The sequence below is a fragment of the Aethalodelphis obliquidens genome, unplaced genomic scaffold, assembly GCF_003676395.1.
Source record: "Aethalodelphis obliquidens isolate GAN/ISIS:26980383/991018 unplaced genomic scaffold, ASM367639v1 scaffold71, whole genome shotgun sequence".
NCBI lineage: Eukaryota > Metazoa > Chordata > Mammalia > Artiodactyla > Delphinidae > Aethalodelphis > Aethalodelphis obliquidens.
This window is the reverse complement of record NW_020838015.1, coordinates 7,911,155-7,937,933: the sequence shown is the minus strand read 5'-3', so window position 1 is coordinate 7,937,933 and position 26,779 is coordinate 7,911,155. Positions and strand designations below refer to the sequence as shown.

At 44.4% G+C, this 26,779-nt stretch overlaps 1 protein-coding gene across 3 annotated transcripts in view; it reads left to right on the top strand.

Annotated features, from left to right (window-relative positions):
• Positions 1-26,779, top strand: part of SLC9A7 (solute carrier family 9 member A7) — a 151,612-nt gene that overhangs the window by 119,080 nt on the left and 5,753 nt on the right. The window contains exons 14-17 of one of the 3 annotated variants that reach the window (XM_027091376.1): positions 3,434-3,497; positions 11,970-12,052; positions 19,832-19,937; positions 23,651-23,900. In XM_027091376.1, the coding sequence (XP_026947177.1) occupies positions 3,434-3,497; positions 11,970-12,052; positions 19,832-19,937; positions 23,651-23,872 (475 nt within the window). In that variant the 3' untranslated portion in view covers positions 23,873-23,900. Of the gene's footprint in view, positions 1-3,433; positions 3,498-11,969; positions 12,053-19,831; positions 19,938-23,650; positions 25,917-26,779 lie in introns of those variants that run through there. The other 2 variants (XM_027091379.1, XM_027091380.1) reach the window with 2 other exon arrangements.

Sequence of the window (26,779 nt, the reverse complement as noted above, 5' to 3'; positions counted from 1 at the left end):
AGTTACCTGTAGAGTGATCCTTTAACATCATATGAATAGTCAGATTCCCAACAACCTTTTACCCACTGGTAAAATTGTCTCAGAACAATTATTACACTGTGAGGGGCAAGTGGTGATTTTCTAATCCTGTCATTCCTTTCATGTTTATGACAAGTATCTGTATAGAAGAGCTTTCAGCGGGTTTTCAATCTTATTTTCTATACCGAGGAAGTGAGAAATCTCTCCATTGTCTAAGTAATCAGTTCAAGCAAATTTTTACTTAATATGTGTGGGACTACAGAGTTGCGTCTCCACAGGATCCCAGCAGGAATCTTGGGTATTATCACTGAGAAGGCAGAAGGAAGCAGATAGTTGTCATTTTTTTTGGCAGAGAAAAAAGTGATGCTAGAGAGACATGGCTGGAATTAGTACTTTCTAGAATCTGCACTGTGCAATTTGGTAGCCACTAGACACATGTGGCTGTTTAAATTTAAATTAACTAAAATGAAATAAAACTTAAAATGCAGTTCCTCAGTCATATTAACTACATTTCAAGTGCACAGTGGCCACATGTGGCTGGTGGCTACCACATTGGACAGTGCAGATCTAGAATACTGCCATCACTGCGGAAAGTTCTGTTGGATGATGTGCATCTAGAATCATCCTCAAGTTCCCCCAAGCAAAATGTCGAACCAGTTTGGGATGAGGTTAGGGTGGCCCTGATTTTGTGAGTTTATCAGGTTATTCCAGTGTTTCGTACTCCATTGTTTGAATTCTGGCCTGGCCATGTGGGCCGAGGATAATAGATGAATTCCTCTTATGTTTCCAGGACTTGAATGAAAATAGTCAAAACCTAGTCTTTATAAGCAGTTCTTGTTAAACAGAATTTATTTTAATTCTTGTTAAACAATTTTTTTTTCTCCTAGCAGAGGTTAGTTGAAAGAATAGAGGGGGCTAGACTTCATTTGGAAGCTTTTATTATGTTTGGCCTTATTTTCTTCATTGTAGGACAAGGCACACTTAAGCCTTTTCTCTTACCCATAGGGTTCCTATTTCACCTAGGCTGATAAAATCCATATGTTTTATCTTTACTGCGTGGAAGCCACTTACAAAGGCAATACACCTGTTTCAAAATTCACAGTAGAGAAAGGAGAGACTGTCCGTGGCAGGTATGAGCTGCTGTGCTCTTCGCCATCCTGCCCGCCATGCCCTTCAGATCACATCATCTCGTTGCTCCTGCCCCACAATAGCCTCTCTGTGGTTAGGCAGAAGGCTGCTGTGTCACCAGGCTTTCCGGTAGGCTGTCTGGGAGACAGACTGGTAACCAGTGCTCTGCTCCTCTCTCTGAGGCTTTACTGGGGAGCTCATCTATGCAAATTAGTCTGCCATGAAGTGGCTCCATGCGGCTGTAGAATCCACAGAACAAGACCTAATGTTGGATTCCTATAGCTGTTGGTCTTACAGATCTGACACCATATAGAGGACATTTCTCTATGGAACGTACATTAGAGACTCTCAAATCAGGTGAGAGTTAAAGATGAACAGCTAGGAATTCAGTGTGACCTCTCCTCTACCATTTCAGTATGTTAGACACTTTGGAAGCACTGAGGCTCTCGTGTGACCTCTGTGGGTAGTCCTGGGACCCCAGAATATTTCATTTCCAAAAAAATCTCTGTGAGGTTTGTTGCTCAAAAGTTCCTGGATAGGGGCTTCCCTGGTGGTGCAGTGGTTGAGAGTCCGCCTGCTGTTGCAGGGGACACGGGTTTGTGCCCCGGTCCGGGAAGGTCCCACGTGCCGTGGAGCCGCTGGACCCATGAGCCATGGCCGCTGAGGCTGCGCGTCCGGAGACTGTGCTCCGCAACGGGAGTAGGCCACAACGGTGAGAGGTCCGCGTACCGCAAAAAAAAAAAAAAAAAAAAAAAGTCCCTGGATAATGTCCAGCTATGAGGTCAAGCCTCCAGGCCTCAGAAACTCCTGCCAGAAATTGACCTCTAGACACAGTGAAGTCAATCTAATTCACTACAAAGATTCCATCAAACCTCAGACCTGTGGGGAGGAAATCTGGTGCCAGGTACACTATAGGTTTTAACAGAGTGCTCAGAACAGGGCCTGGCTTGGTAGGCACTCAGTAAATATTTGCTGAATGCATGAATTCATCTCGTGGGTTTTAAACTTTGCCTTCAGCAAAATATGGTGTGACTGTTCCCTTTCCTTCTGTATCTCCTCACCCCCATCCAGGGGGCACGCACCTTAGCTTAGTGCTCGGCAAGCCTGGAGTAAAACAGAGTGGAGGCTGCCAGTATGTCTGTGTTGTCTTCTATTCTTCCTTTCCATTAGTCTCTTTTCTCAAGATATATCCTGGGCATCACAGGTGGAGAAGCGGGAGGGAGAGGAGGAAAAATAAGGCACACGTGGGGCTTTGCACATCCACTGTCTGCTCATCGGAGTCAGCGCCCTGGTGCCAGACAGCAAATAACACACATGGTCAAGGCCATTCAGCACCTCTCTTCAAGCTCAAATCAGACCTGCTGAAAGCTGTGTTTTCTATTTGGCTTTTATGATCCCAGCCACTCTTTGCAATATTGGAGGGAACGAGGAAAGTAGAGAATTTTCCTGGCATCTTTGTCTCCTCCTCCGCTGCCCCATGTTATCCGTGTCATCAGTGCCACGGTTCTCTGCCTTACAATGAGGAAGGTTCAAGGATAAAGAATTAACAGATACATAGGGCAATGGTTGGTATGTTGCTAAGCCAAGTCAGCTTACCCTAGTGCTTTCATGGATTTTGTTATAAGTGGATTGTGCCACCTTGCTTTTTCTTTCTGTCTTCAGTTGCTGATCTCAAACGTGTGAGTTCTCAGGTCATCTGTGCTGCAGGGGGATGCGGGGCCACCAGGATAGAAAGTTAATGATATGCATGCTGAAATATTTAGGGGGAGTGTATGGATGTCTGCGACTTTATTTGAATTCATCCAAAAAATAAGGTGGATGATAGAGAGAGGGCTAGGTATGTAATAAAGAAAATACAGCAAAATGTTAATGGTAGAATCTGGGTGAGGGGTATACAGGTATTCACTATAAATTCTTTCAAAACTTACCTGGATATATGAAAAATTCCATAACAAAAGGTTAGGAAATAAAAGCAGGTCAGAGGGGAGTAAGGAAGCAGCAGAGAGGAAGAGGCCTGGGACGGCAGGAACCCACCTTTTGCTACCTGGGGCCATCTGGTGCAGGAGGGCAGGCGGACAGTTTGCCCGGCCTACCCCTGGGATCTGATGTGGTGTATGACCTCTTTCGCACGACTTCTGCATGACAGCCTTTCCCTTCTTTTAGCTAACCACTCCTTCCACCTTGGGAAGATGGTCAGCCTCTTGGCTACTTTGAGCCAGCCTGGCCGCTATGGTCCAAGCTAATACTCTCTGTTTTTCTCCTTGTCTTTCTCTCTGATGACTTATAGAGTTGGTGTTGATCCAGATCAAGACCCACCACCCAACAATGACAGCTTCCAAGTCTTACAAGGGGTAAGTCACAAGAGATGCTTCTTCCCAGGGAGGTGTTATTAAAAATAGCTAAAATTTATTGAACGTTTACTACACGCCAAGCAGTTTACGTGGATTCCCTCATTGTGGTCTTGACAACAACCTTATGAAGTAGGAACTGTTATCCCCAGTTTACAGATTAGAAGCTGAAGTTTGAGAGTTGAAGTGAGTCATCTAAGGTCAGAGAATTTGAAAATGATGGAGGCAGGATTTGAGTCCAAAGTCCCTGTTCTTAACATATTAAGGGGCCAAAAAGTGTGTTTAAGCTGACTCCCTACCTTCCAAGAATGGATATATGGATACCTCGGTGATTGGCTCACGGTAACTGGTTCTGGGAAGGAGAGGGATGTGATCAACTCTGCAGCCCAGGGAATCTGAGCAAGAGAGGAGGGACGCTGGGTGATGGCGCGGCAGTAGCAGAGCAGCAGCCCTCAGCCCCATAGGCGATGAAGGTCACAGCAAGGCTAACGGTTAAGGTTTGGGCAGGATCGTGGTGGCAGTGACAGCCTGGAGTGGAAGCTGTAGAAGCAGGTGAGGGCAAGAGCGCTATGGCCGCATCTCGTGTGACAGCAGGGAAGAGTTCCTGCTGCCACAGAGAATTCTGATGGAGACCGGGGTGGGGCGGGGGTGGGGATGGTGGGGGAAGAGGCGCGTGCTGGTCCTTGGTTTTGCCATCTGCTCCGGTCACTCTTGCAGCATAATGCACTGCCCCAAACATAGGAAGGAAAGTGAACAACAATTTCGTATCCACATGCATTCTCTAGGTTTGGAAAGGGCATAGTCGGGACAGCTTGCCTCTGCTCCATGAAGAAACCTGGGGGAAACTCAACAGCTGGGAGCTGGAATCATCCAAAGGCTCATTCGCTCATATGTCTGGCGCCTGGGCTGGGAGGACTCAGACTAGGACCAGCGACTAGAATGCCTGTGATGGCTTCTCCATGGCCTCAGGGTATGGGACTTCTTATGTGATGGCTCAGGCTTCCAAAAGCCCGTGTCCCAGCAAGCAGGGTGGAGACTATGTGGCCCTTTCTGGCCTAACCTTGGGAGTCACACAGCATCACTTCCGTGACTTGCTCTTGGTTACAACAAGTTGCTAGGGCCAGCCCAGATTCAGTGGGAGGAGATAGAGACCATCACCTCTGGATGGGAGGAGCATAAGCGAAGTGGCAGCCATGTTCTAAAGCTGCTGTATCAGCCCTGTTGTGGGGCTGGTGGGCTCATTCTGCCTCCAGGTTTTTTTTTTTTCTTTTTGCTGTACGCGGACCTCTCACTGCTGTGGCCCCTCCAGCTGCGGAGTGGAGCACAGTCTCCGGACGTGCAGGCCCAGCGGCCACGGCTTACGGGCCCAGCTGCTCCACGGCACGTGGGATCCTCCTGGACCGGGGCACGAACCCGTGTCCCCTGCATCGGCAGGCGGACTCTCAACCACTGCACCACCAGGGAAGCCCTGCCTCCAGGTTTTGCTCCTTCCCCAGACCAGCATTTCCTGGGCAGGCAAGGTGGGGGAAGGGAAAGGCGGTGCCCACTTTAACGGTGCTCCAGAAGACCTTTGCGGCTATATTAGAATCGGCCATTGTGCCAGGGGGGACATGTGGCTTCAATGAGAAGCTCTTTTTGAAAAGTTGCTCTTTGACTTGAGCTTTGATTAAGGACTTTAGAGAACAGGGGTTCAGGAGCTGTGCACCTGGCAGCCAATTTAGAGTCTGACAGTTTGGGTTCCCCCAAACTGGGATCTGAGGAAACCTGGGTGAAATTCATGATGGACATCCTCATTTCACTGAAGGGAAAATAATGGCTCTGGTAGGATACACATCCTCCATAGACCTGTGGCCTGCCAAGTTAATTTTGTAAGAAAAACAGGTCACTGCCAGGTGGATATCAAGGGTTTGGGGCAATTTCATCTTGACAGTTCCAAGTTGGTCAATACCGACCCCCTCCCCCCGGCCATTTTGCTGTTTTCCATTGCTCCTGCCTCTGGACTCAAGCATCTGTGAAAGGAAATACATGAAATGGTTTGGCTGGTTTCATGTAGCTGAACTTACTATGTCTCAGAGACAGTGGGCTTGTAACTAGACTTAGTGACAAACTTGCTGTGGAAATGTTTGAAAAGCAGTGGGTCCTAAATGCTATGGGTTCTGGCGGTACATTTAGTCCATGCAGCGATAGTTAAGGTAGCGCCCCCAGCCTCAGGCAGGGCAAACATTGGAAACCGCCCTTTGGGCCAATTTTGACCAGGCAGGTGGTAGCCACTTCCGCTGCACTCCCAGTGGCGCCCCTTTGGCCGGCGCTGGTCAGGAGCTGTGTCACACCTTTGCTTTAACCGCCCTCCTTCCAAACCTCATACGCAGTCGTGCAGAGGGCCCTCAAAGGCAGTTCTGTTGGCATTTTGAAAGTCTTTCAAGATTGCTGTCAGAGGGAAGAGATATGGGAACATATGTATATGTATAACTGATTCACTTTGTTATAAAGGAGAAACTAACACACCACTGTAAAGCAATTATACTCCAATAAGGATGTTAAAAAAAAAAGATTGCTGTCAGACTGGAAAAAAAAAAAGGCGAACTTCAAGTTCAGTTCTTCGGGACACCTTCTGAAAAATGACTCATGCCCTCATGCAGAAAGGGCCTCATTTTTCCAAGTCCTTCTGGCCTGACTTCTTGATCCAGTAAGCCATTAACAACAGGGCTGGGAGCACTCAGTGGTCATGAGAAACCAGTAAAACAGAGAACTAAATGGGCTTCTCAGTTTTGGGTGAAACCCTGGGTTCCTCGCAGCTTCCGCTGAAATGGATCCAGATCACATGCTCAATGTTGCCATGAAACTGAAATCAGAGGTGGGGGAAGTCCAGATGTTTGTTCCCCATCTTGCTGAAAGCAAACAAACAAACAAAAAAGTGATATTTGATGGGAAAGCACAATTTACAAGGAGCACGATTTTCCTCACCGGTCCTAGAAGCCCAAGGTTATAAACAGAGTCATGGCTACAGAGCCACAGAATATTAGCTCATGTGGGCGAAAGAAGGGAGCTGTTGGCCAGAACTTTTGGCTCTATGTGAGGGAAGCATAAGAATATTGTGGATAGACTTAAGCTTCATGTCCCTGGCAAGTTTGACTCATTACAACAAAACAAAACAAAAGACTCAGCTGCTTTGTTTCTGTGGAGGTCTTGGTGACTTTGCAACCAAAACAAAAACAAGCCCAGCTGGAGGCAAGCTGCCTGGGCCTGGGGGTGGCCTCCCAACCCATTCAAGGGGGCATTTTTCATGCCAGATGCAGCTGAGATTTATGTTGGCCGGACACGCAGACACATCATGCACTTCCTTCCCCAAGTTTACAGAAGCGCGCTCATTGATGAGACCGCTTTGGAGTAGGCAGGAACACGAATCTGAATGTATCCCGCCTCTGTCATCTCAGCAGGACAAGGTCACAAGCAGGATATTAGTGGAATGTGGGGGAAGGGAACCACTGTGCTCGTGGTGTGTGTGTGTGTGTGTGTGTGTGTGTGTGTGTGTGTACCTGAAAACTGCAGAAACTCAGCTGTTTATAGTTGCATTCACATATACCTTTCTGAGCAAGTTGGATTTGTTTGTTCCTGGGTCCTCCCCCAGTTTCCTTCCAGGCTAAAATCTGACATCCAGTCCCTTAAATCTTTAACTTCAAACAGTTGCTGAAGTGCCTTTCCTCAGATTACTACTCTCTGACTGCCTTCCCCACCACACTTTTTTGTTTTTCTGATGGCCTCCCTTGGCCCCTGATTTCCCTTTCTGCTATTCTTTTTTTTTTTTTGTCTTAGAAGTTCAAAATTAACATTTATTCATTCATTTGACAAATATTTGTGGAGCATCTGTTATATTTCAAACATTCTTGCAGGCTCTGGGAATACATTTGCAAACATGACAGATGAATCTCTGTCCTTAAGGGTTTGGTGACAATGTGATGAAGGATAAGGGTGGAGAGTGGCAGAGGTGAGATGGCGGAGGGCCTTGTCTGCTTCTCCAAGAGGGACCGTGAACCTCCCCCCTGCTGTTCCGAGTGTCCCCGTGGACAGCAGCCTGGGCATCACCAGAGAGCTCGTTAGAAATGCAGACTCTCAGGCCCCTCCTGAGAGAATCACAGAATCAGAATGTTCACTTTAACAGGGTGCCCAGGAGGGTTGTGTGCACTTTACAATTTGAGAAACCCTGGTGGAGACAGTGTGGAGCTCTTAATTCCCTGTTTTTAAACCCTGTGTTACCCGCTTCTGAGAAATCTTGGCCCCATCATCCCAGGGACATGAAAAAGACCCAAATCGGGTTGCATCAATTATGTACTCTGTTGCTCTGCATTAGTTTCATATCGTTGCTGTAACAAATTACCACAAACTCAGTGGCTTAAAACAACACAGTCTTATAGTTCTGTAGGTCAGAAGTCTGGTGGGTTCTACTGGTTTCTCTCTTTTAGGTCTCTTAAGGCCAAAATCAAGGTGTCAGTGGGGTTGGACTCTGGGGGAGAAGCCACTTCCAGTCTCCTTCAGGTTGTTGGTAGAATTCCCTTCCATGTGCTTGTAGGACTGAGGTCCTGTTTCCTTGCTGGCCATTGGCTGGGAGTCAAGCTCAGGTCCTAGAAGCACCCGCGTTTCCTGGCTCTTGACCCCCTCCACTTCCAACTATGAAAACTTCATGCTCTGAATCTCTCCTGCCTCTTCTCCCACCACATCTCTCTGACTCTCTTGCCCGCCTTGTCCACTTTTCAGGGCCCATGTGATTATACTGGGCCTACCTGGAAAACCTTAAGTCCACCCACAAAGCCCCTTTAGCCATGTAACGTTAACAGACTCAGGCTCCAGGGATTAGGATGTAGAAATCTTTGGGGGGCAGGGGCAGTATTCTGCTCCATCTCTGAAAAAAAAAAATAAGCTGTTCTCATTATTGTAATGACCTTAACATAAAAAATACATCTCTTAACAGTAAGAATGGAATGAAATATAACTCTACCCAGAAATCATTATTCATTAGTTCTAGAAAAATTATTTCAAAATAGGACCTTTTTGCCACTCCCCAGGTCTTCAATCTGCTTTCTTTTTCTTCACCCCATATGTATCTGTCTGTCTGTCTCCCCCTCTGGAAATGTGCTCCTCAAGTGGCAGGTGCTGGGTCTCATTCCTCTTTGTGTTTCCAGCACCCAGCATGGTACCTGGCACACAGTAGGTGCTTAATGAATGCAGGAGAAATAGCCGTTCATTGTTTCATGCTCAAAAATTGGTGATAAGCAGAGCTAGTGGTATTTATTTTCCTGAAGGGGCTTCTCTATTAACAATTTCAGTAAAATGTTTTAAAATCCCTTGTGTAACTCATAAGGACAGAGAGCAGAATGGTCGTTACCAGGGGCTGGGGGATGGGGGAGGGGGAGATTTGGGGAGATGTTTAAGGGTACAAACTTGCAACTAGTAGATAAACAAGTTCTGGAGAGCTAATGTACAGCATAGTGAATGTAGTCAACAATACTATATTATAAACTATAAAGTTGCTAAGAGACTAGATCTTAATTGTGCTCACCACAAGATAGAAATGGTAATTATGTGACAGGATAGAGGCATTAGCTAACCTACGGTGGTAATCAAACTGCAATATATAAACATCAAACCAACACTGGTGTACACCTTAAACATACGCAATGTTATATGTCGATTATGTCTCAATTTAAACTTGCCCAGAGTCACACAGCAGGGCAAAGGCACAGTCAGGAGTAGAGCTAGGACTTGGGCCCAGGTAGTCTGTTGAGAAAGCCTGTGATGGTTACACCTACACCTCTTGGAGCACTCCATTGCCTTTGAAACATTTCTCAGAGATGCCATCCTTGTGCACAGCCTTGAAAGATGAATAGGGATCAGCCAGGTAGGTGTTGTGGGTGGAAGAAGGTGAGAATATGCAAGGGTGTTCTGGATTCTAGAAGCAGCCTGAACTAAAGACATGGGGGTGTGAACCGTCCTGGTGGGGATGGAGGTTTTGAGGAGGGCATGGTGGGAGAGCCAAGTCCCCGCTTTTTCTCTGGGCAGCCCAGGCAGGCGGCCCACCTACTGTAGGATCACCTGCACCCACACTGATCCCTGCTTGGAGCCTGCAGGAAGGGCTGGCTGGCTTGTGAGTGGTAGCCGCCCAAATCATGCTAGGAAGCAGTTGTTGGTTGTCTTCTGGGTCAGCTTAAAAAAATCAGTCCTGTTCCACAGACCCTCCCCGATTTCCCCAAAGCCTCTATATGTGGATTTATCCAAGTTCTTCCTGTACATAATCATGCTTCTGGCCCCATCTCTTAGAATAAGAAGTTGTTTAACACCCCCGTTACAGAGTTGCACTTTTTATTTGCCCTGAATTTGTAACCCTTCAGGGTTGGCTCTTAGTGTCTTACATTTCTAAGGTCGCTTTATCTTATTTGTGGACTGTAGGCATATCTCTTTGTAGCCTGAGAAGACCTTTTCTTAATTTGCCTTCAAAAAAAAGCCTTTCCCTTGCTTTACTCATTTTCATTGTCCCTCTTGGGGCTTATATAGGTCAGTCTCCTGTAGCTTCCTTAAGGTGGGATGGCAAGAACTTAAGTGTTGCAGGTGATGAGAATGCACTGTGATTTGATAATGCAGAGGTTAGGATGACAGAATAGGGGTTTGCCATTTTCATTGTTATTTTAGTGGAAGAGCAGACAAGTGACTTTGGGGAACTTGTCTTATGCCCAATGGTTTATAGCATCCTTCCAGAAGATGTTTATCATCTTGCTAGTTCTTTCTTTAGTAAGATTCTACAGACACTTAGAACCAAGAGCTTAGAGCCTATCACTGTATAAAGAAGCATTTAATTTTTTTCGTAAAACGGTCATCTCTCAAAAAAGTCATCTACCGCTTTTCCACTCAGTCGTGTGGCATTTTGAAATCTCCCTAGAGTTGTCATTGGGCTAGCAATTAATTACCTGAAGGAATGATTGTTATCTGCAAATAGAGACATTTCTGTGCCCCCTTTTCCCTATGTGATTTATTAAAATGTGAAATAAAGTTGGTCTCTGGGGTCTCTCCTTTTTATTTCCTCATCCACAGAAGGGCCCATTTAACTAAGCCATTTGCATATATGTCACTAAACATTCCTCAAATACCGTGGGGGACACTGTTTTTAAAAGTCATCTTTGCCGTTGGAAATATTAGGAATTTAAATAGTGCTTGCTAACTTCCCTCCCTATGCTTGTCTGTATCTTACCTTCTCAGAGATTTCTGACTCATTCTCGGCATCTCTACTACAGGTAGCATTTACACCCACTGAGATTTGGAACTACATACTTGTAATCGTTGACTCAACTTTTATTTGGTTATTCTTTTTTTTTTTGCGGTACACGGGCCTCTCACTGTTGTGGCCTCTTCCGCTGTGGAGCACAGGCTCCAAACGCGCAGGCTCAGCGGCCATGGCTCACGGGCCCAGCCGCTCCGCGGCATGTGGGATCTTCCCGGACCGGGGCACGAACCCGTGTCCCCTGCATCGGCAGGCGGACTCTCAACCACTGCGCCACCAGGGAAGCCCTATTTGGTTATTCTTGATTGCTCCTTACTTGTAGAGCTGCCTCTCCCTAGAACATTCAAGAGGAGGATGATGAAAATGGCTGCACTTCACAAGCAGCCTGTACTTTCAGAGCTTGTCATCCAGCAACATAGAACCCCAGCACTGCCCTCAGACTGCTGCCATCAGTCCACTTTTTAATATTAATTGTGCTGCTTATCCTACTCACACAGAACAGATTTCCTAAACCACAAATGAATGTTTGATTGTGCCAGTTACTTTGAAAATGAAATGATGGGGATGTTTGAGTTGGAAAGGCATGAGAAGCGTAGTAAAGGAACGTACTACTTGAGGGCAGAGAAAATAACAGAGATGCTGATTCTGGCTCCCTTTCCCCTGCCCACCACCCCCCCTTCCTAAAGCTGGGAGGGCAAGTTACTAACTGCCTGGAACACAATGCAGGTGCCTGGGTAAGGACCACAAAGAGCCCTTGGCTGGTTTGTCAGGAAACTCAACCAAGCGTGATTTCCCCAGGCCAGCTGTGGGGGACCTGGAAAGTTGGTTTTACAGATGCTTTCTTTAATCTTCTCTATAAATCAATTTTGGCCTGTTAGGATCTAGACTACTTTAGGGTAATTAACCTGCTAAAAGGCACTCTGAGGAAAATTACAGTAAAAATGCCAAAAGAAATTTTGTACTACATTGAGTTGGTCTACTCTCAGACATAACCAAGCCTGTTTCTTTGGGGATTGATTTGTCTGCCTTTTGGACTTACTTGATTTCTTTTAAAATATTACCTCCCGATAAATCTTTGAAATTTTGGTGATACAGGATGTTTGACTCTGAGCTCAAAATCTCTAAAGGTTATGGTTAAAAGGGAAGCTTTTCCCCCTATTTCAATCCCTTTTCTGCAACTAAGTATCTTTCTTCTTGTTTGTTCCTAGGATGGTCCAGATACTGCCAGAGGAAACCGGACAAAGCAGGAGAGTGCATGGCTATTCAGGCTGTGGTACAGCTTTGACCACAAGTATCCTTTTAAGAGGATTCCCTGTATTTGTGCAACATCAATGATGAAATCCTCTTGTTGAGTTGTCAGTGAATGACTTCTGATGAGCAAGGAAAGATGTGTGCTTGCTGCTACAGGTGTAGTCAGTCCTCTCTTGGGACACATGCAATGATCATTGAACCACAGGCAGTCATAACTAGCATCTCTCTGGCCAAGAAGAATGTTTGCACATCATTAGGGTAGCCAGTCCACAGCCTGGTAGACTCACGTGGCACTTCAGAGCTTTGTGTCCAAGGGAAATATGCCTGTGTAGGTGAATTAGTTAAAATTCCACTTGAACCATGCTGTGGTCAGGAAGGGAAGTGGAGGTTGGCCAGTTAATCCATGTGGAGAGGATGATTCCTATTGGCTGAACCGAGTCTGGCCAAGTCTGATCCTGGCCTTAACTGGACCACATGCAAGGCAGACTCTGTTCTAGTAGATTCACTTGGTCCCAGGTGAAAAATTAAAAACCAAAAAGTTACACTTTCATGGTTTCTTAGGTTGACATAGCGGTCAAATGGGTAGGTAGCTTATATATGGTCTTTGGAGACTTTGAAAGTGTTTAAAATTTTTTTATTGACGTAAAGAATACGTATAGGAAAGTACATAAATCATAATTGCTCTGCGAGTTATTGCAAAATAAGTACACTCAATACCAAACGGGTCATGAAACACAAAATTACCAGTTCCCCTCATGCCGTAACCCAATTACTGCCCCTTTCTCCTCCCCAAACTTAACCACTCTCCTGACTTCTAGCAACACTTAATAATATTACCTGTTTCTGAACTTTGTATAAATGTGATTATAGAGTGTTTATATTTTAGTATCTGGTTTGTTTGGCTTGACATTATTTGTGCGATTCATCCATGTTCATCTATTTTCATTGCTGTATAGTATTTCATTGTATGACTATATCATAATTTATTTATCATCCTGTTGATGAGCATGTAGATTGTTTCTAATTTGGAGCTACGATGAAAAATACCGCCGTGAACATTCTTATACATGTCTTTTGGTGCATGTTTACATACATTTTTGTTGGGAATATACCCAGGAGTGAAATTGCTGAGTCATAGGACATGCAAAGGTTCAACTTTAGAAGATGGTGTCAAACAGTTTTATAAAATGGTGGTACCACTTTTCACACTTACCTCTAGCATATGAGAGTTCCATTTGCTCCACATCCTCACTGACGGCTCGTATTGCCAGTCTTGCTAATTTTAGCCCTTCTAGTGGATTTATAGTGGTATTTCATTGTGGTTTTTTTAAATGGAAGTATAGTTGATTTACATATTATATTAGTTTCAGGTGTACAACACAGTGATTCAATATTTTTATAGATTATACTCCTTTGTGGTTTTAATTTGCATTTACCTAGTGACTAATGAGGTTGAGCACCTTACCATATATTTACTGGCCCTTTGGTATGTTCCTTTGTGAAGTGCCTGTTCAAGTCTCTTGCCCATTTTTCTCTTGGGTCATTGGCCTTTTTATTACCAATTTTAAGAGTTCCTTTGTATTCTAGCTATTAGTATTTTGCTAGTTATATGTGATAAAAAATATCTTCTCTACTTGTGACTTGCCTTTTCACTTTTAGATAGAATCTTTTGATGAACAAAAGGTCCAATCCAATTTCTTGATCTTATCTGTTCTGGTTATTATTGTTTGTGTTCTGTTTTAGAAATCTTCGTCTACTCCAAAGTCATAAAGCCAATTTCCTATGATATCTTCTAGGAGCTTTATTGTTTACCTTCTGTACATCTGTGTTTGTTTTTTTTTTAAATAAGTGACAGACATGAGCAATGAAAAAGTATAGAGAAAATTTGAGATGCTCTAGATGAGGTTATCATCTTTCATCTTTCAGAGGTGATTTACCTTGCATCTGGTCAGTGGCAAGTTTAGGGGAATGAGCAATTCCAGATCACTTTAATCCAATCGGGAATAAAGGTGATATGAATCTGGGCTTCAGTTCCTGTGAGGGTTAGTCTGTTTTCTGTGTGCCCTTTCTTCTAGGGTTCTAACCTAGAGCCTAGAGTATTTATGTAGACTTCCTCAGAAGACCCTGGACTCCAGTTTTTGTCAGATTCACTCTGTTTTTGTGAGTCTGCCAGATGCTCTGCTTAGCTTCTCAGGTGCTTTTAGGGAAAACGTGGCTCACCGTGTGCAGGGCTCACCTCTTGGATTTCCTTTTCCAGACTCTGGCCCTCTTCACTGCCATGGTAGCTTTCTGATGCCATTAAGCAGAAAATTTTGTTGTGTTTTATTTTCCCAGCTTTTCTAGTTAGCCTCAGTTGAAAAGATGGTTCAAATTACCTTGTTTGCTATTAACTAAAATAGAACCCCCCAGGGATTTTTTTAAGTTATATGAACTTTGTCTACATTGTAATTCAGAATGCATGTTACTCACTGGGCTTGGAAAGGATGTAGAGAAAATTGGAGAGAGTTCATAGGAGAGTGACAAAATGCTAAAGTGATAGATCATTTGGACAGTAAATGAATAAGGAAACATTGGGCTTGAACTACATTATAGACTAAATGACATTTAGGCATATACAGAACATTCCATCCAACAACAGAATATACATTCTCCTCAAGTGCACATGGAACATTCTCCAGGATAGATCATATGTTGGGTCACAAAACAAGTCTTAGCAAATTTATGAAAATTGAAATCATACCAAGTATCTTTTCCGACCACAATAGTATGAAACTAGAAATCAGTAACAGGAGAAAAACTGGAAAGTTCACAAATATGTGGACACTAAACAACACACTCCTAAACAATCAATGGGTCAATGGAGAAATCAGAAGAGAAATTTAAAAATTATCTTGAGACTAATGAAAATGGAAACACAACACAGGAAAACTTATGGGATGCAACAAAAGCAGTTTTGAGAGGGAAGTTCATAGTGATAAGTGATACATTCAGTGATACGTTAAGAAAAAAGAAAGATCTCAAACAACCTAACTTTACTCCTCAAGGAACTAGAAAAAGAAGAACGAAGCCCAAAATTAGTAGAAGGAAGGAAATAGCAAAGGCCAGAGCAGAAATAAATAAAATAGAGACTCAGAAAACAATAGAAAAGATCAACGAAACTAAGAGTTGGTTTTTTGAAAAGATGAACAAAATTGATAAGCGTTTAGTTAGACTAAGAAAAAGAGAAGACTCAAATAAATAACATCAAATGAAAGAGGAGACATTACAACTAATACCACAGAAATATATAGGCTAAGAGACTACTCTGAACAATTATTCACCAAAAATTGTATAACCTAAAAGAAATGGATAAATTCCTAGAAACATGCAACTTACCAAGACTGGATCGTGAAGAAATAGAAAATCTGAACAGACCAATACAAGCAAGGACATTGAATTAGTAATTAAAAACCTCACAGCAAAGAAAAGCCCAGGACTATATGGCTTCTCTGGTGAATTCTACCAACCATTTAAAGAAGAATTAATCCGGGAATTCCCTGGAGGTCCAGTGGTTAGGACTCTGGGCTCTCACTGCCGAGGGCCCAGGTTCAATCCCTGGTGGGGGAACTAAGATCCCACAAGCCGTGCAGTGCAGCCAAAAAAAAGAAAAAAGAAAGAAAGAATTAACCCTTCTCAAACTCTTCCAAAAAATTGAAGATGGGGGAATACTCCCAAATTCATTTTTTGAGGCCAGCATGGCCCTGATATTAAAGCCCACCAAGGACACTACAAGAAAAGAAAATTACAAGCCAGTATCCCTGGTGAACATAGATGTAAAAATCTTCAACAAAATACTAAAAATCTGAATTCTGTAGCACATTAAAAGGATCAGACATCATAATCAAGTGGGATTTATCCCTGGGGGATGCCACATAATCAATGTGAACACCACAGTAACAAAATAAAAATCATGTGATCATCTCAATAGATGCAGAAAAAGCATTTGACAAAATCCAGCATTCTTTTGTGATAAAAACTCTCAACAAATTAGGTATAGATGGAATGTACCTCAACATAATAAATGCCACATATGACAAACCCACAGCTAACATGATACTCAATGGTGAAAAGCTGAAAGCTTTTCCTGTCAGATCTGGAGCAAGGCAAGGGTGTACACTCTTGCCACGTCTATTCAACACAGTACTGGAAATCCTAACCAGAGCAGTTAGGCAAGAAAAAGAAATAAAAGGCATACAAATCAGAAAGGTAGAAGTAAAATTGTCTCTGCAGATGACATGATCTCACGTATAGAAAACCCTAAAGATTCTACCAAGAAATTGCTTGAAGCTTTTAAACTAAATCACTAAAGTTACAGGAGATAATATCAGCATACAAAAATCAGTTGCATTTCTATATACTAACAATGAACTACCCAAAAAAGAAATTAAGAAAACAAATCCATTACAGTAGCATCAAAAACAATAAAATACGGCTTCCCTGGTGGTGCAGTGGTTGAGAGTCCTCCTGCCGATGCAGGGGACACGGGTTCATGCCCCGATCCGGGAAGATCCCACATGCCGCAGAGCAGCTGGGCCCGTGAGCCATGGCCGCTGAGCCTGTGCGTCCGGAGCCTGTGCTCTGCAACGGGAGAGGCCACAAAAGTGAGAGACCCGTGTACTGCAAAAAAAAAAAAAAAGCAAAAAAAAAACACAATAAAATACTTAGGAATAAATTTAACCAAGGAGTGAAGATCTATATACTGAAAATTAAAGAACATTGACAAAAGAAATTGAAAAAGACACAAGTAAACGGAAAGATACCTGTGTTCATGGATTGGAAGAATTAATATTGTTAAAATGTCCACACTGCCGAAAGCGACCTACAGGTTCAGTACAATCTCTATCAAAACTCTGATGGTATTTTTCACAGAAAAAGAAGAACCATCCTAAAATTTATATGGAACCACGAAAGAACCTAAATAGCTAAAGCCATCTTGAGGGAAAAGAACAGAGGTGGAGGCATCACACTTCCTGATTTCAAATTATATTACAAAGGTACTGTAATCAAAAAAGTATGGCATTGGCATAAAAACAGACACACAGATCAAAGGAACAGAATAAGAAGTCCAGAAATAAACCCTTGCATATAGAGTCAAGACCAACATGCCAAGGAAACACAATGGGGAAAGGGAAGTCTCTTTAATAAATGGTGTTAGGAAAACTGGACAGCCACATGCAAAAGAATGAAACTGGACCTCATCTTATACCACTCATAAAAATCAACTCAAAATGGATTAAAAACTTAAATGTAAGACCTGAAACCATAAAACCCCTAGATGAAAACAGAGGGGAAAAGCTCCTTGACATTGGTCTTGGCCCTGATTTTTTGTTGTTGTTGTTGTGTTTGACACCAAAAGCGCAGGCAACAAAAGCAAAAATAAACACGTGTAAAATTTTTTACATCAAACTAAAAAATTTCTGCAAAGCAAAGGAAACCATCAACAAAATGAAAGTCCTAGGATGAAAAAAATTTTTCTGAGCTTAGAATTCTATACCCAAACTGTTAATCAGAAATGAGCAGGGCTTCCCTGGTGGCGCAGTGGTTGCGAGTCCACCTGCCGATGGAGGCGGCGCGGGTTCGTGCCCCGGTCTGGGAGGATCCCACGTGCCGCGGAGTGGCTGGGCCCGTGAGCCATGGCTGCTGAGCCTATGTGTCCGGAGCCTGTGCTCCGCAAAAAAAAAAAGAGCAAAAGAAAGGAGGGTGGCTTTCAGACATGCAAGAATTCAGAAAGTTTAGCACCATGCAGACTCTATAAGAAGGGGGGAAAATAACATAAGGATTAAACAAAACAAAATCCAACTAAGGGGACAGTGATTTGTTATAACCCAGAAGTGAACAAGATCAAAAAGAAATTAAAAGATCTTTTTTTTTTTGCAAGATACTCAAATGTTCTTTTCTAACAAAGTTTAAATGACATTGTATTACATTTCCTTTAATAGTATTCCAACCACTCTGCTTGGTTACAGTGCATAATATTCATAAATTACATTATTACAAGTGCTGCTTATTGGTCTTTAACATTAGGCTCAATCCATAGACAAAGCAGATATTTGCTTATTAGTTACAGAATGCAAATGTTATATATCTACAGTATAAAATTAATTATAAATAAAAATTAGAAAGGAAAAAACTTGAAAAGAGGCAGGAATGTAAATGAATTAAATTTACCATCCTTCATAAGAGGGAGCTAAAAGCTGACTACAGTTTATAAATCAGGAAATAGGTGAAAAAAACTGTATTCTATAAAGTTGTAATGGTAAATTACCAGAAAGACTGGGTGGGAGGGAGGCTTGATATTTCAATTTTGCCCTTCCAACAATCTGAATATTTAAAATCTATCTGTAAATATTTTTTCTCTTTTAAAGAAGTTGTTAGAGGGCCTTCTGTATTTGGGAAGAGCGAGCTTGTCTTTGAACTGCCCAAGACAGGGAACTAAAAGGTAGCCTCTGGGTTCACCGGAACTCTTTTGTATTAGTCATTCTGCAAATCCAGCTGCTGTCAGCTTCTGAGCTGAAGACACAAGGAAACTGATAGGCCTGTAGGGGCTGTTTCTAGGAATGAGGACAGCAGTCAGAGTGGGCTTGTTCTGCTTATAGAGTCCCAGCAGAGCCCGCACATCCTCCTTTGATGAGTAATTCCCAGTCAGAATTTTACCCAGTGTTCACCCTTCCATCTCCTCCTGTAGAGAAGCCTTTTCTCTCTCATGCTGCTCTGAATGAAGACAGGAAGTGATGGTGCTCAGAGCAGTCATCAGCTTGGGTACAGACAGCTGTGACTCCTTCTCACCTGCCTTTAAAGTCTCTTGGCCTTTCCTGCATTTGAGGTGGCCCTGTAGGTCTCCACCTTTTCCACATTGCTTTGGCTCTGGGTATCAGAAATGGTCCCAGCTCCATCGTAATGTGACACAGGGCTGCACATTTGCCAGCACAAATATCCGTAGATTGGCAAACCCTGAGCCGGTCTCCACAGAACAGTTGACCTTCATGTTAGAACAGGGGGCTCAATTGAGGGCAGGTTTGCTTCTCAGGGGACACTGGGCCATGTCAGGAGACATTTTTGTTGTCACACCTGAGGGAAGTGTTGGGGGTACTCTAGTGGGCAGAGGCCAGAGATGCTGCTAGGCATCCTACAACGCAGGACAGCCCCCTACGACAAAGGGTGATCTGGCCCACAATGCCACTAGTGTCGAGGTGGAGAAACTGTGCTGGAGAGTCTGGGAGACAGGCAGCAGGTAGAGGGAAGAGTAGTCCTGTATGGGAAGGTGGGAGGTTGAGGTCTGAGTGACCTTCGTGAAACCGTTTTGCCTTTTGCCAAGTCCTTCAGGTCCTGTCCACCTCGAACTTTTCCACCATGTGACCTCTGGGGGGAGGGGACCCAGGGGCTGTAACATCTCCACTCCCGCTACACGATTTCCTGTTTCCAAAACATGAGCTGGTTGTGTGTCAAAAGCTGGAAGGCTGATCAAAACCAAAATTCTCATTCAGCATAACAAAGAAGGCAGAAGGGTGTTCTAATTAATCAGATATTCTTTTTAACTGAAAATGAGGAACCGCCAACCTGAAAGTTAACAGGTAACATTTAAGACTGTTGGGGCATAGTTTAATCTTGGATTCAGACTGTTGCAGACTATAGGTACTTTCTGTATTGTACTGGTAAAATGGGGGAAAAGAGGCTTTTTGGGGGTAGAATGCCAGATGATTTACTCTTTGGGATTTCTAAACACATTTTGTTGGGTGTGTGTTTTCTTTGCAGGCACTTTTCCTTAATTCTCTTTTTAAAGTTACTTGAAGCCCATCCTCACACACAGTGGCCCCCCATTAACCACCACTCTCCCAGCCTGGTGTGGCTTGCTCGCTCGATGTCTGACCAGTCCCCAGGTGTACGACGTAAGTACAGCATGGCCAGGTTGCTATGGTAACACTGCAGTTCTGCTATGGCCTTTGCTTTGAATTTCTATCAAACGTGACAGAGAACAGCATCAATGTCTCCTTCTCTTAAAGATAGTTGAGGCTTCCAGCCTCCCCAGCCCCTCCCCATATACAAATGGAATTCCCGTGCCACCTCTGATAAACTGTTTTTAAATTACAAAAAATGGGTCAGATGCCAAGAACACCATTTCCTTAGAACTGCTCCCGGTTTTGTAAAGTGATTTTTAATGCTTATGGTGAGTTTTTAGTGGAATATGAGCCTAGGTAATAATGCTAATTACCTTTCCTTTTATGTTGGAAGGATACAGACGAATAGATTAAAAAGTTACTTTTATAATTTCCCATCCCATTTTATTTAATAAATCTGTCTTATTTTGAATGCTCAATAGTTTGCTCAGTTTGGACCTCTGTGTAAAGTGACAGTGTGGGCCATTTGGATGTGTTTTATCATCAGAAACAAAGGGTAGTGACTCGGCATCCTCACTTCTCCCGCTAAAGAAGCTCCAACTGATTACACTGTTTGATTTTGTTTCACTGGGCTTACGTGTTTCTTTGCCTTCTAGCTCTAGTCTCCTTTAACCAATTTCTAAAGCCTTCCTTCTTACTTAGGTTTTACAAGGGCCACTTTTCATGTCTCTGTAATAGTAAAGTAACTAACCCACTATGAAAACTTTATAAAAACCTTACCTAATCGGAAGCTTACCAACTATTCCTCACACAACAGTTAGGGGTATCTGGCCTACTTTGAACTCAGCATAAACTCAGTATACTTCCAGGGACTTAAATTGAAAGTGCTCCCCTGACCACTTCCAGAGCCTGCCCAAGGTTTGCTTCCTGGGGTAATGTTTGGGCTGTGGACTCCCCACAGCCAACCCAAGATGCGGTGACTTGGGCTACAGGCAAGAACCACCCTCTATTCTGCCGTTACTGCCTTGGGCTGGGGTCCTGACTGGGGTCCCAGCCACCTCCAGACACAGAGAGGCCTGCTGCTGAGAGAGTGAGAGCAGAGAGTCTTTGGAAGTTTAACTGAGGAAGCCAGAGGTGAGAGAATGGAGGGGGATCCATGTGGAGTCTAGTGCCGGGTGAGGGCATCAGATGAGCCATTCTCTGGGCTGTTTGACACACTTTTGGGTGGGCCCTCCCATCACCTGGAGGGCGTTTTATACTTCACCAGGATTCTTTGGGAGATATGGAAGATGTTCGTTATTCCTCATTTCCACTAACTGTAAATGAAATTTAGGTTTGAGAACCGCCTAGAAAACAGTGTTCTTCCACCTAACGAAAATGATCTGTGGCTATTTAAATGCACACATTCCCACGACACTCTTGCTTGCAGGTGTTTGCAGGGTTATTTCTCTCCATTTCCATAGCAGCCCTCACTGGACAGCTAGTTATGTAATTACACAAACCTTCAGCTGAACAAAACTTTTGTCAATCCTGTCATCTGGAATTCAAGGGTGTGGGATAGTTTTGTCGTCAGCGTAGAACATTCCTTAAGCTTCCATCTGGAAATCCCTCTCCACTGGGTTTTACTACGTCCTTGTTTCTGAGTGACCTTTCCTGGGGTACTATTTGTCTGGGCTTGTGAGTTTCATCATGGAATGGGACAATATCCAGTCTTGTTTTCTCCTGTCAGTGAATTGTGGCCCTGCTTCCCACTGCGAGGGGTCAGAGTGGGCCACGGCGGAGCTTCCATCTGGGGGTTCCTCTGTGCTGCTGGGGAAGGAGGGACTTGGCTCCATTTGCAGAATTCCCCGCACATGCAGTTGTTCTGTATTCCTCTGTGTCCCCGTGTGGCTCCTAACCTCGAAACAGCAAAATACGTGCCAGGAGAGTCTTCTCCTGAACATTGGGAGCTAAGGAGCCCTGGGAGAGAGATTTTGACAGAGATGAACAAAAACATTACTTAGCACATGTATGAACAGGAGAAATGGAACGTGCTAAAACAGGGAACATGATGTCATCTGTTGTTAAGAAAACCATCATGGAGCAGATGGAGTTTCAGGACTTTCAGAACTACTAATGGGGAGGAGGAAATTGGGGAGTTTGGACTGAGCTTTAGAATTATGCTCTGCCCGAGTCAAGGCTGTTAATTGAACTGTACGTTTGCTCCCTGCCTCATTCCGGTGAGGGATGGAGGCAGCAAGCAAGAGGACTTGCGTGCTTGCCTGTTAAAAAAGTCGGAGCCCTGATTAAGTGGAGTCACACTGTGGAGAGTGGAGAAGCCGACGTCACTGAGAAACAACGCAGAAAACAAGCATGTGCTTGTCACTCTTACGTGCCCAGAGATGGGCCAGAACCCACGGGTCCTCCCTAGGTCAGTGCATTTAACAGGCGTTGATCTAGCACCTCCTAAGAGGTCAGCAGCGCAAGCAAGGGCGCCAGGAAGAGCAGGAGGTCACTGCTCTTCAGTGGCTTCTCACGTAGATGGGGATCCCCAGCCCGGACATGGGAGAATCTACCCCAAACTCGGGCAGCGAGACTGAGTGGGGGCCACATGGCTGTCAGGGAGGTAGGCTCAGCATCCCACACCATACACGAGGCTGAAGGACCGCAAATGCACTTTGAAGGGAGATGGGAAGTAGGAGAGAAAGAACGGTTTACGTGGAGCGGCTTGGAAGCATATGTTTGCCATTCAAGGAAGAAGCTCCCCGTTTTTGACGGCCGTGCAGCGGGGGCCCCTTGCTTTGCTTGTTAAACCATCGGAGGGTGAAAGGTTGTGCCTGACTTTACGCTGCTTCCTGACACTCTCCCCGTAGTCTCATAGTTTCAAGTGGCTGCCACTTAGCCTGCTTTGCTCAGCCTTGTCTGTTCTGCTACCACCGCTGCCTAGCATGAGATGCCCCACCAGTCCTCTTCCCGACGGGGTGATTTTTCACATTTTTTATGTGGGTAGAACCAGTCTAGGGACAGCATAAATCCTAACTCTGCTTCCAAGCAGCTGGACAGCCACAGGCAAATTCCATGGGTTCTCTCAGGTTTTCTTCTCTGTGACCCGAGTGTTTGTGCCCTTCGTAGGGAAGGGGTGAGGATCAAATGAGACCTTCTGTGACGTTCCTGGCAGACGTATAATAGATGCTCGAGAAAACGTCCCCTCCCTCTCCGTCCCTTGCTTCATCCACCTGAGGGCTTCCTTCCCATCAGGGTGTTTCTGTGGGGACAGGAAGGAACTCCTAATTATGGCTTATCCTCTTCCCTGAATTGCTGACTAGGACAAAGAGTAGTTCAACTGTAAACCAGGTGGGTTTACGGTGGTTTGTACAGGGCAGGAGGCCGCCTCCACCCCTGGAAGACCTTCCCAAAGAAGAGAGGACCTGAAACCTATTTGTAGGTTTGCCCAGGGACCTTACTCCTTCCTACCTTTGTGGGTTGGGAAGCCGAAAATTGGAGCTGATCTCCCTTTCTTCCCTTTTGTCACTTTTTGTCCCCAAGCTGTCAGGCATTTAAAATCAGAACTGCTTTCTGGTGTTTGAAGTGCTGGTTCAGCAACAGCCTTACATTGACTAGCACTCTACAGTTTGCATCCAGTTACCATGCTAAAGGCTCAAGGCAGGCAAGTTTTATGATCCCTCTTTTCAGATGAGGAGCTGAGGTTGGGGTTGGCTTCAGCCCAGGAAAATAGTGGTCTTCCATTTGTTGTTGATGTTCGTGGTGTTTGTTGCACGTTTCAGAACCAAGAGCCGCTGAGAGAGGAAGACTCTGATTTCATCCTGACCGAGGGCGACCTCACCTTGACCTACGGGGACAGCACAGTGACTGCGAACGGCTCCTCAAGCTCCCACGCAGCCCCCACGAGCGCCGAGGAGGTGCTGGAACGAGACCTGGGAATGGGAGAGCAGAAGGTTTCCAGCCGGGGCACCCGCCTGGTGTTTCCCCTGGAGGATAACGCGTGACTCCCCGCCCTGAGCCCTGAGTGACGGGGTAGGCCCACTGGCGGGGTGAGGATGGCTGCGAGCTTGACGTGGGGCCTTGACTGAATGGAACTAAACACTTCTATTTTATTGGGGTCTGAAGATATCTTCACATTTAAAATTTAACCCAAGACGCAGCTAGTGGGGCTAAAGTGTCTCTAAATTAAGACAAATGCAGACCTATTCCCACTTTGTTCACATAGTAGTGCGCTGTTCAGAGTTAAACAAACAAACAAACTAATAGCATGCTTTAATGCTCTCTTCATTCACTCACCTGCAGATCTGAACAAGATGTGGCAGGTTGAAGAACTCCTGGGGGTTCTTCCCAGGAGAGGCTTCGTATCCAGACACAGAGATGCAGGTCTAGCTGGTTGTAGGAATAGCAAGGGGGGGGAACAGGCTAGAAAAAGACCGTGAAGGAAGGCAGTGGAGATTGGACCTCCAAGGATTGTGAGAAGCTGGTGTTAAACGGGCCAGAAAACATGAAAAAGCAATTTGAGTGGAGGCTCCAGCAGCGAGGCTGCGTGACTGCACCCTCCTATCAGGATTCCTGCCCTTTTTGGCTACCTGTGTTTCCTCTAGACTGAAGGTTGGAAAATATGTCCATGAACATTTCAACATGGGGGAACGAATTCCAATTCCTTCTCTGGAAATCTCCATAAAGAAGAAGTTACTGAAATGTTTGAAACCAAAGGCAAAATAGTGTTATACTGTTGTTTTTAATTAATCTGAGGACAGGAGAAACTGTTTAGAAACTGATGGTGATATCACTGCAAAAATCAGTCAGTTCTTGAAGGCTCCCATATGAGCTGGCTGCCTGGAAAACGATTAATAGGACTGGGTTCTATTCTGGATTTAGAAATAACACCACAATTTGTGGGGTGCAATTTTATCTAGGGAAGAGAAGGCAGTAAGAAGCCTAAGAGGGAACAAGCTAGTATTCGGAGGGAAGAAATCTCACTGCAAACAAAACTAACTGCAAAGAAAATACAAGATAGTATTCTTACGACTGAGTAGAATTCCAAACTTTGAGCTAATAAATACATGAGATTTCAGTGGCCACGTGGGGAATCAGAGGCAAGTCAATGAAAAGTTCAGCATTATTCACCTTGATGGAAGGTTCTGTCTACTATAGACAGATTAAGAATCCAGATGTCTTGACATTGAATGCCATGTAGAGAAGGGCCATTTTCTTGGTATCTGGGGAGCCTTGCACCAGCTTAATGTGTAAGTGTGCTTTAAAATTTAGGTTTTTAGCTTGGGTTCTTTGTGGATGAGCTGTTCCACCTGCCCGCACCTGCAGTAGGTGAAATACTGAGAGAACTCTTGGAAACCAAGTTTGAGATTCTCCCCATGTCTCTATGCTTCAGTGCTAGTATATTTGAAAACCCAATTTCTAAAAAATGCTTTCATAAAATGTGGGCATTTTTCTTATTATGGCAGACAAAATAGTGACCCAGTTCAGTCTAGGACACCCATAATGAAGTCAGTCATTTAATCTTCTTGACTCGCATTTTTAATGGTTAATTTTTAAATAAGACATTACTTGATACTTTGTTTTTGAATTGATAATTTATGCAAACCAGGAAAATTTTATTATTAGGTTAAGCCAGATGAAATTGCTGACATTCAACCATTTAAAAAAAATAGGGCAATTTCATATGGTTCAATATAATATAATTGAATCATTTTTATTCCCCTCTTTCCTTCGTATCTACACTAAAGTCCATTTTGATTTTATGGTCATCCATGGGCTTTGTCCTCTTCACTGCAAACATTTTATTCTAACCTACTTAAATATAAGTAAATGGAGATTTGCTAAGGCTAAAAGTTAGCTAGGTTTGTAATTATGTGGTTGGATTTTTTATTCAGTGGATCAGAGTGAATCACTGACCTGTCGTCCTAATTTTGGTTTGCAAGATGTGGAGATTAATCCTGACCTTACCAGGGGTCATGGGAAGTGAGTCCACTCATCAACATGCTTCCACCCCTCAGAAGCATCATGCCTGTGCTGAGTGGCAAAAAAGTAGGCCTGAAATCACCTCACTCAAGGCTGAGTGTCTGTTGCCAGTCTGGCAGAAATCAGATCGAAACTGCTAAGTAATGGTGCATCCAGCTGAAGAAAGTTCCCCTGAGAGAGTAATCCCTAGTCATCTTATAAACATGCTTGTTCTGGGTAGGGGGATGACAGTTCAGTAGTCGAATGCTCTAGAGCACAGGTTCTCAACCCTGGCTGCACATTAGGATTACCTGGCCAGTTTTTAAAACTATTGATGCTAGGGCCCTACCCTCAGAGATTCAGATTCAGTAGGTTTGGGGTGGGGCCTGGCTGCCATGCTTTGTTCTAGATCCTCAAGGATTCTAATACACAGCTAGGGTTGAGAGCCTCCAGTCTAGAACTTGCAGTGGACCCTATTTGGAACCTTAAAGAATGGCCTAGCAATGAACGTTTTATTTTAGTTGTTAGTCATGTGGAACAAACAGTTGTTGATCGGTAATACAGACTGGGCAGCTGTGAGAGTTTCATGCTAATCTTTGCAGAAGTCAGGAATGTACCTCTTAAAGTGCAACCTAGGGCTTCCCTGGTGGCACAGTGGTTGAGAGTCCGCCTGCCGATGCAGGGGACACGGGTTCATGTCCCGGTCCGGGAAGATCCCACATGCCGCGGAGCGGCTGGGCCCATGAGCCATGGCCGCTGAGCCTGCGCGTCTGGAGCCTGTGCTCCACAACAGGAGAGGCCACAACAGCGAGAGGCCCGCATACCACACACACACACACACAAGTGCAACCTAAAAGGTCACTTTTGAAAACCTTAGAGCGTGAGAAGGAGAGATGGGCGACTTGAGTGTATGTTTGGCGGGGGGGATTAAAAACCTGTCATGTTTGCCC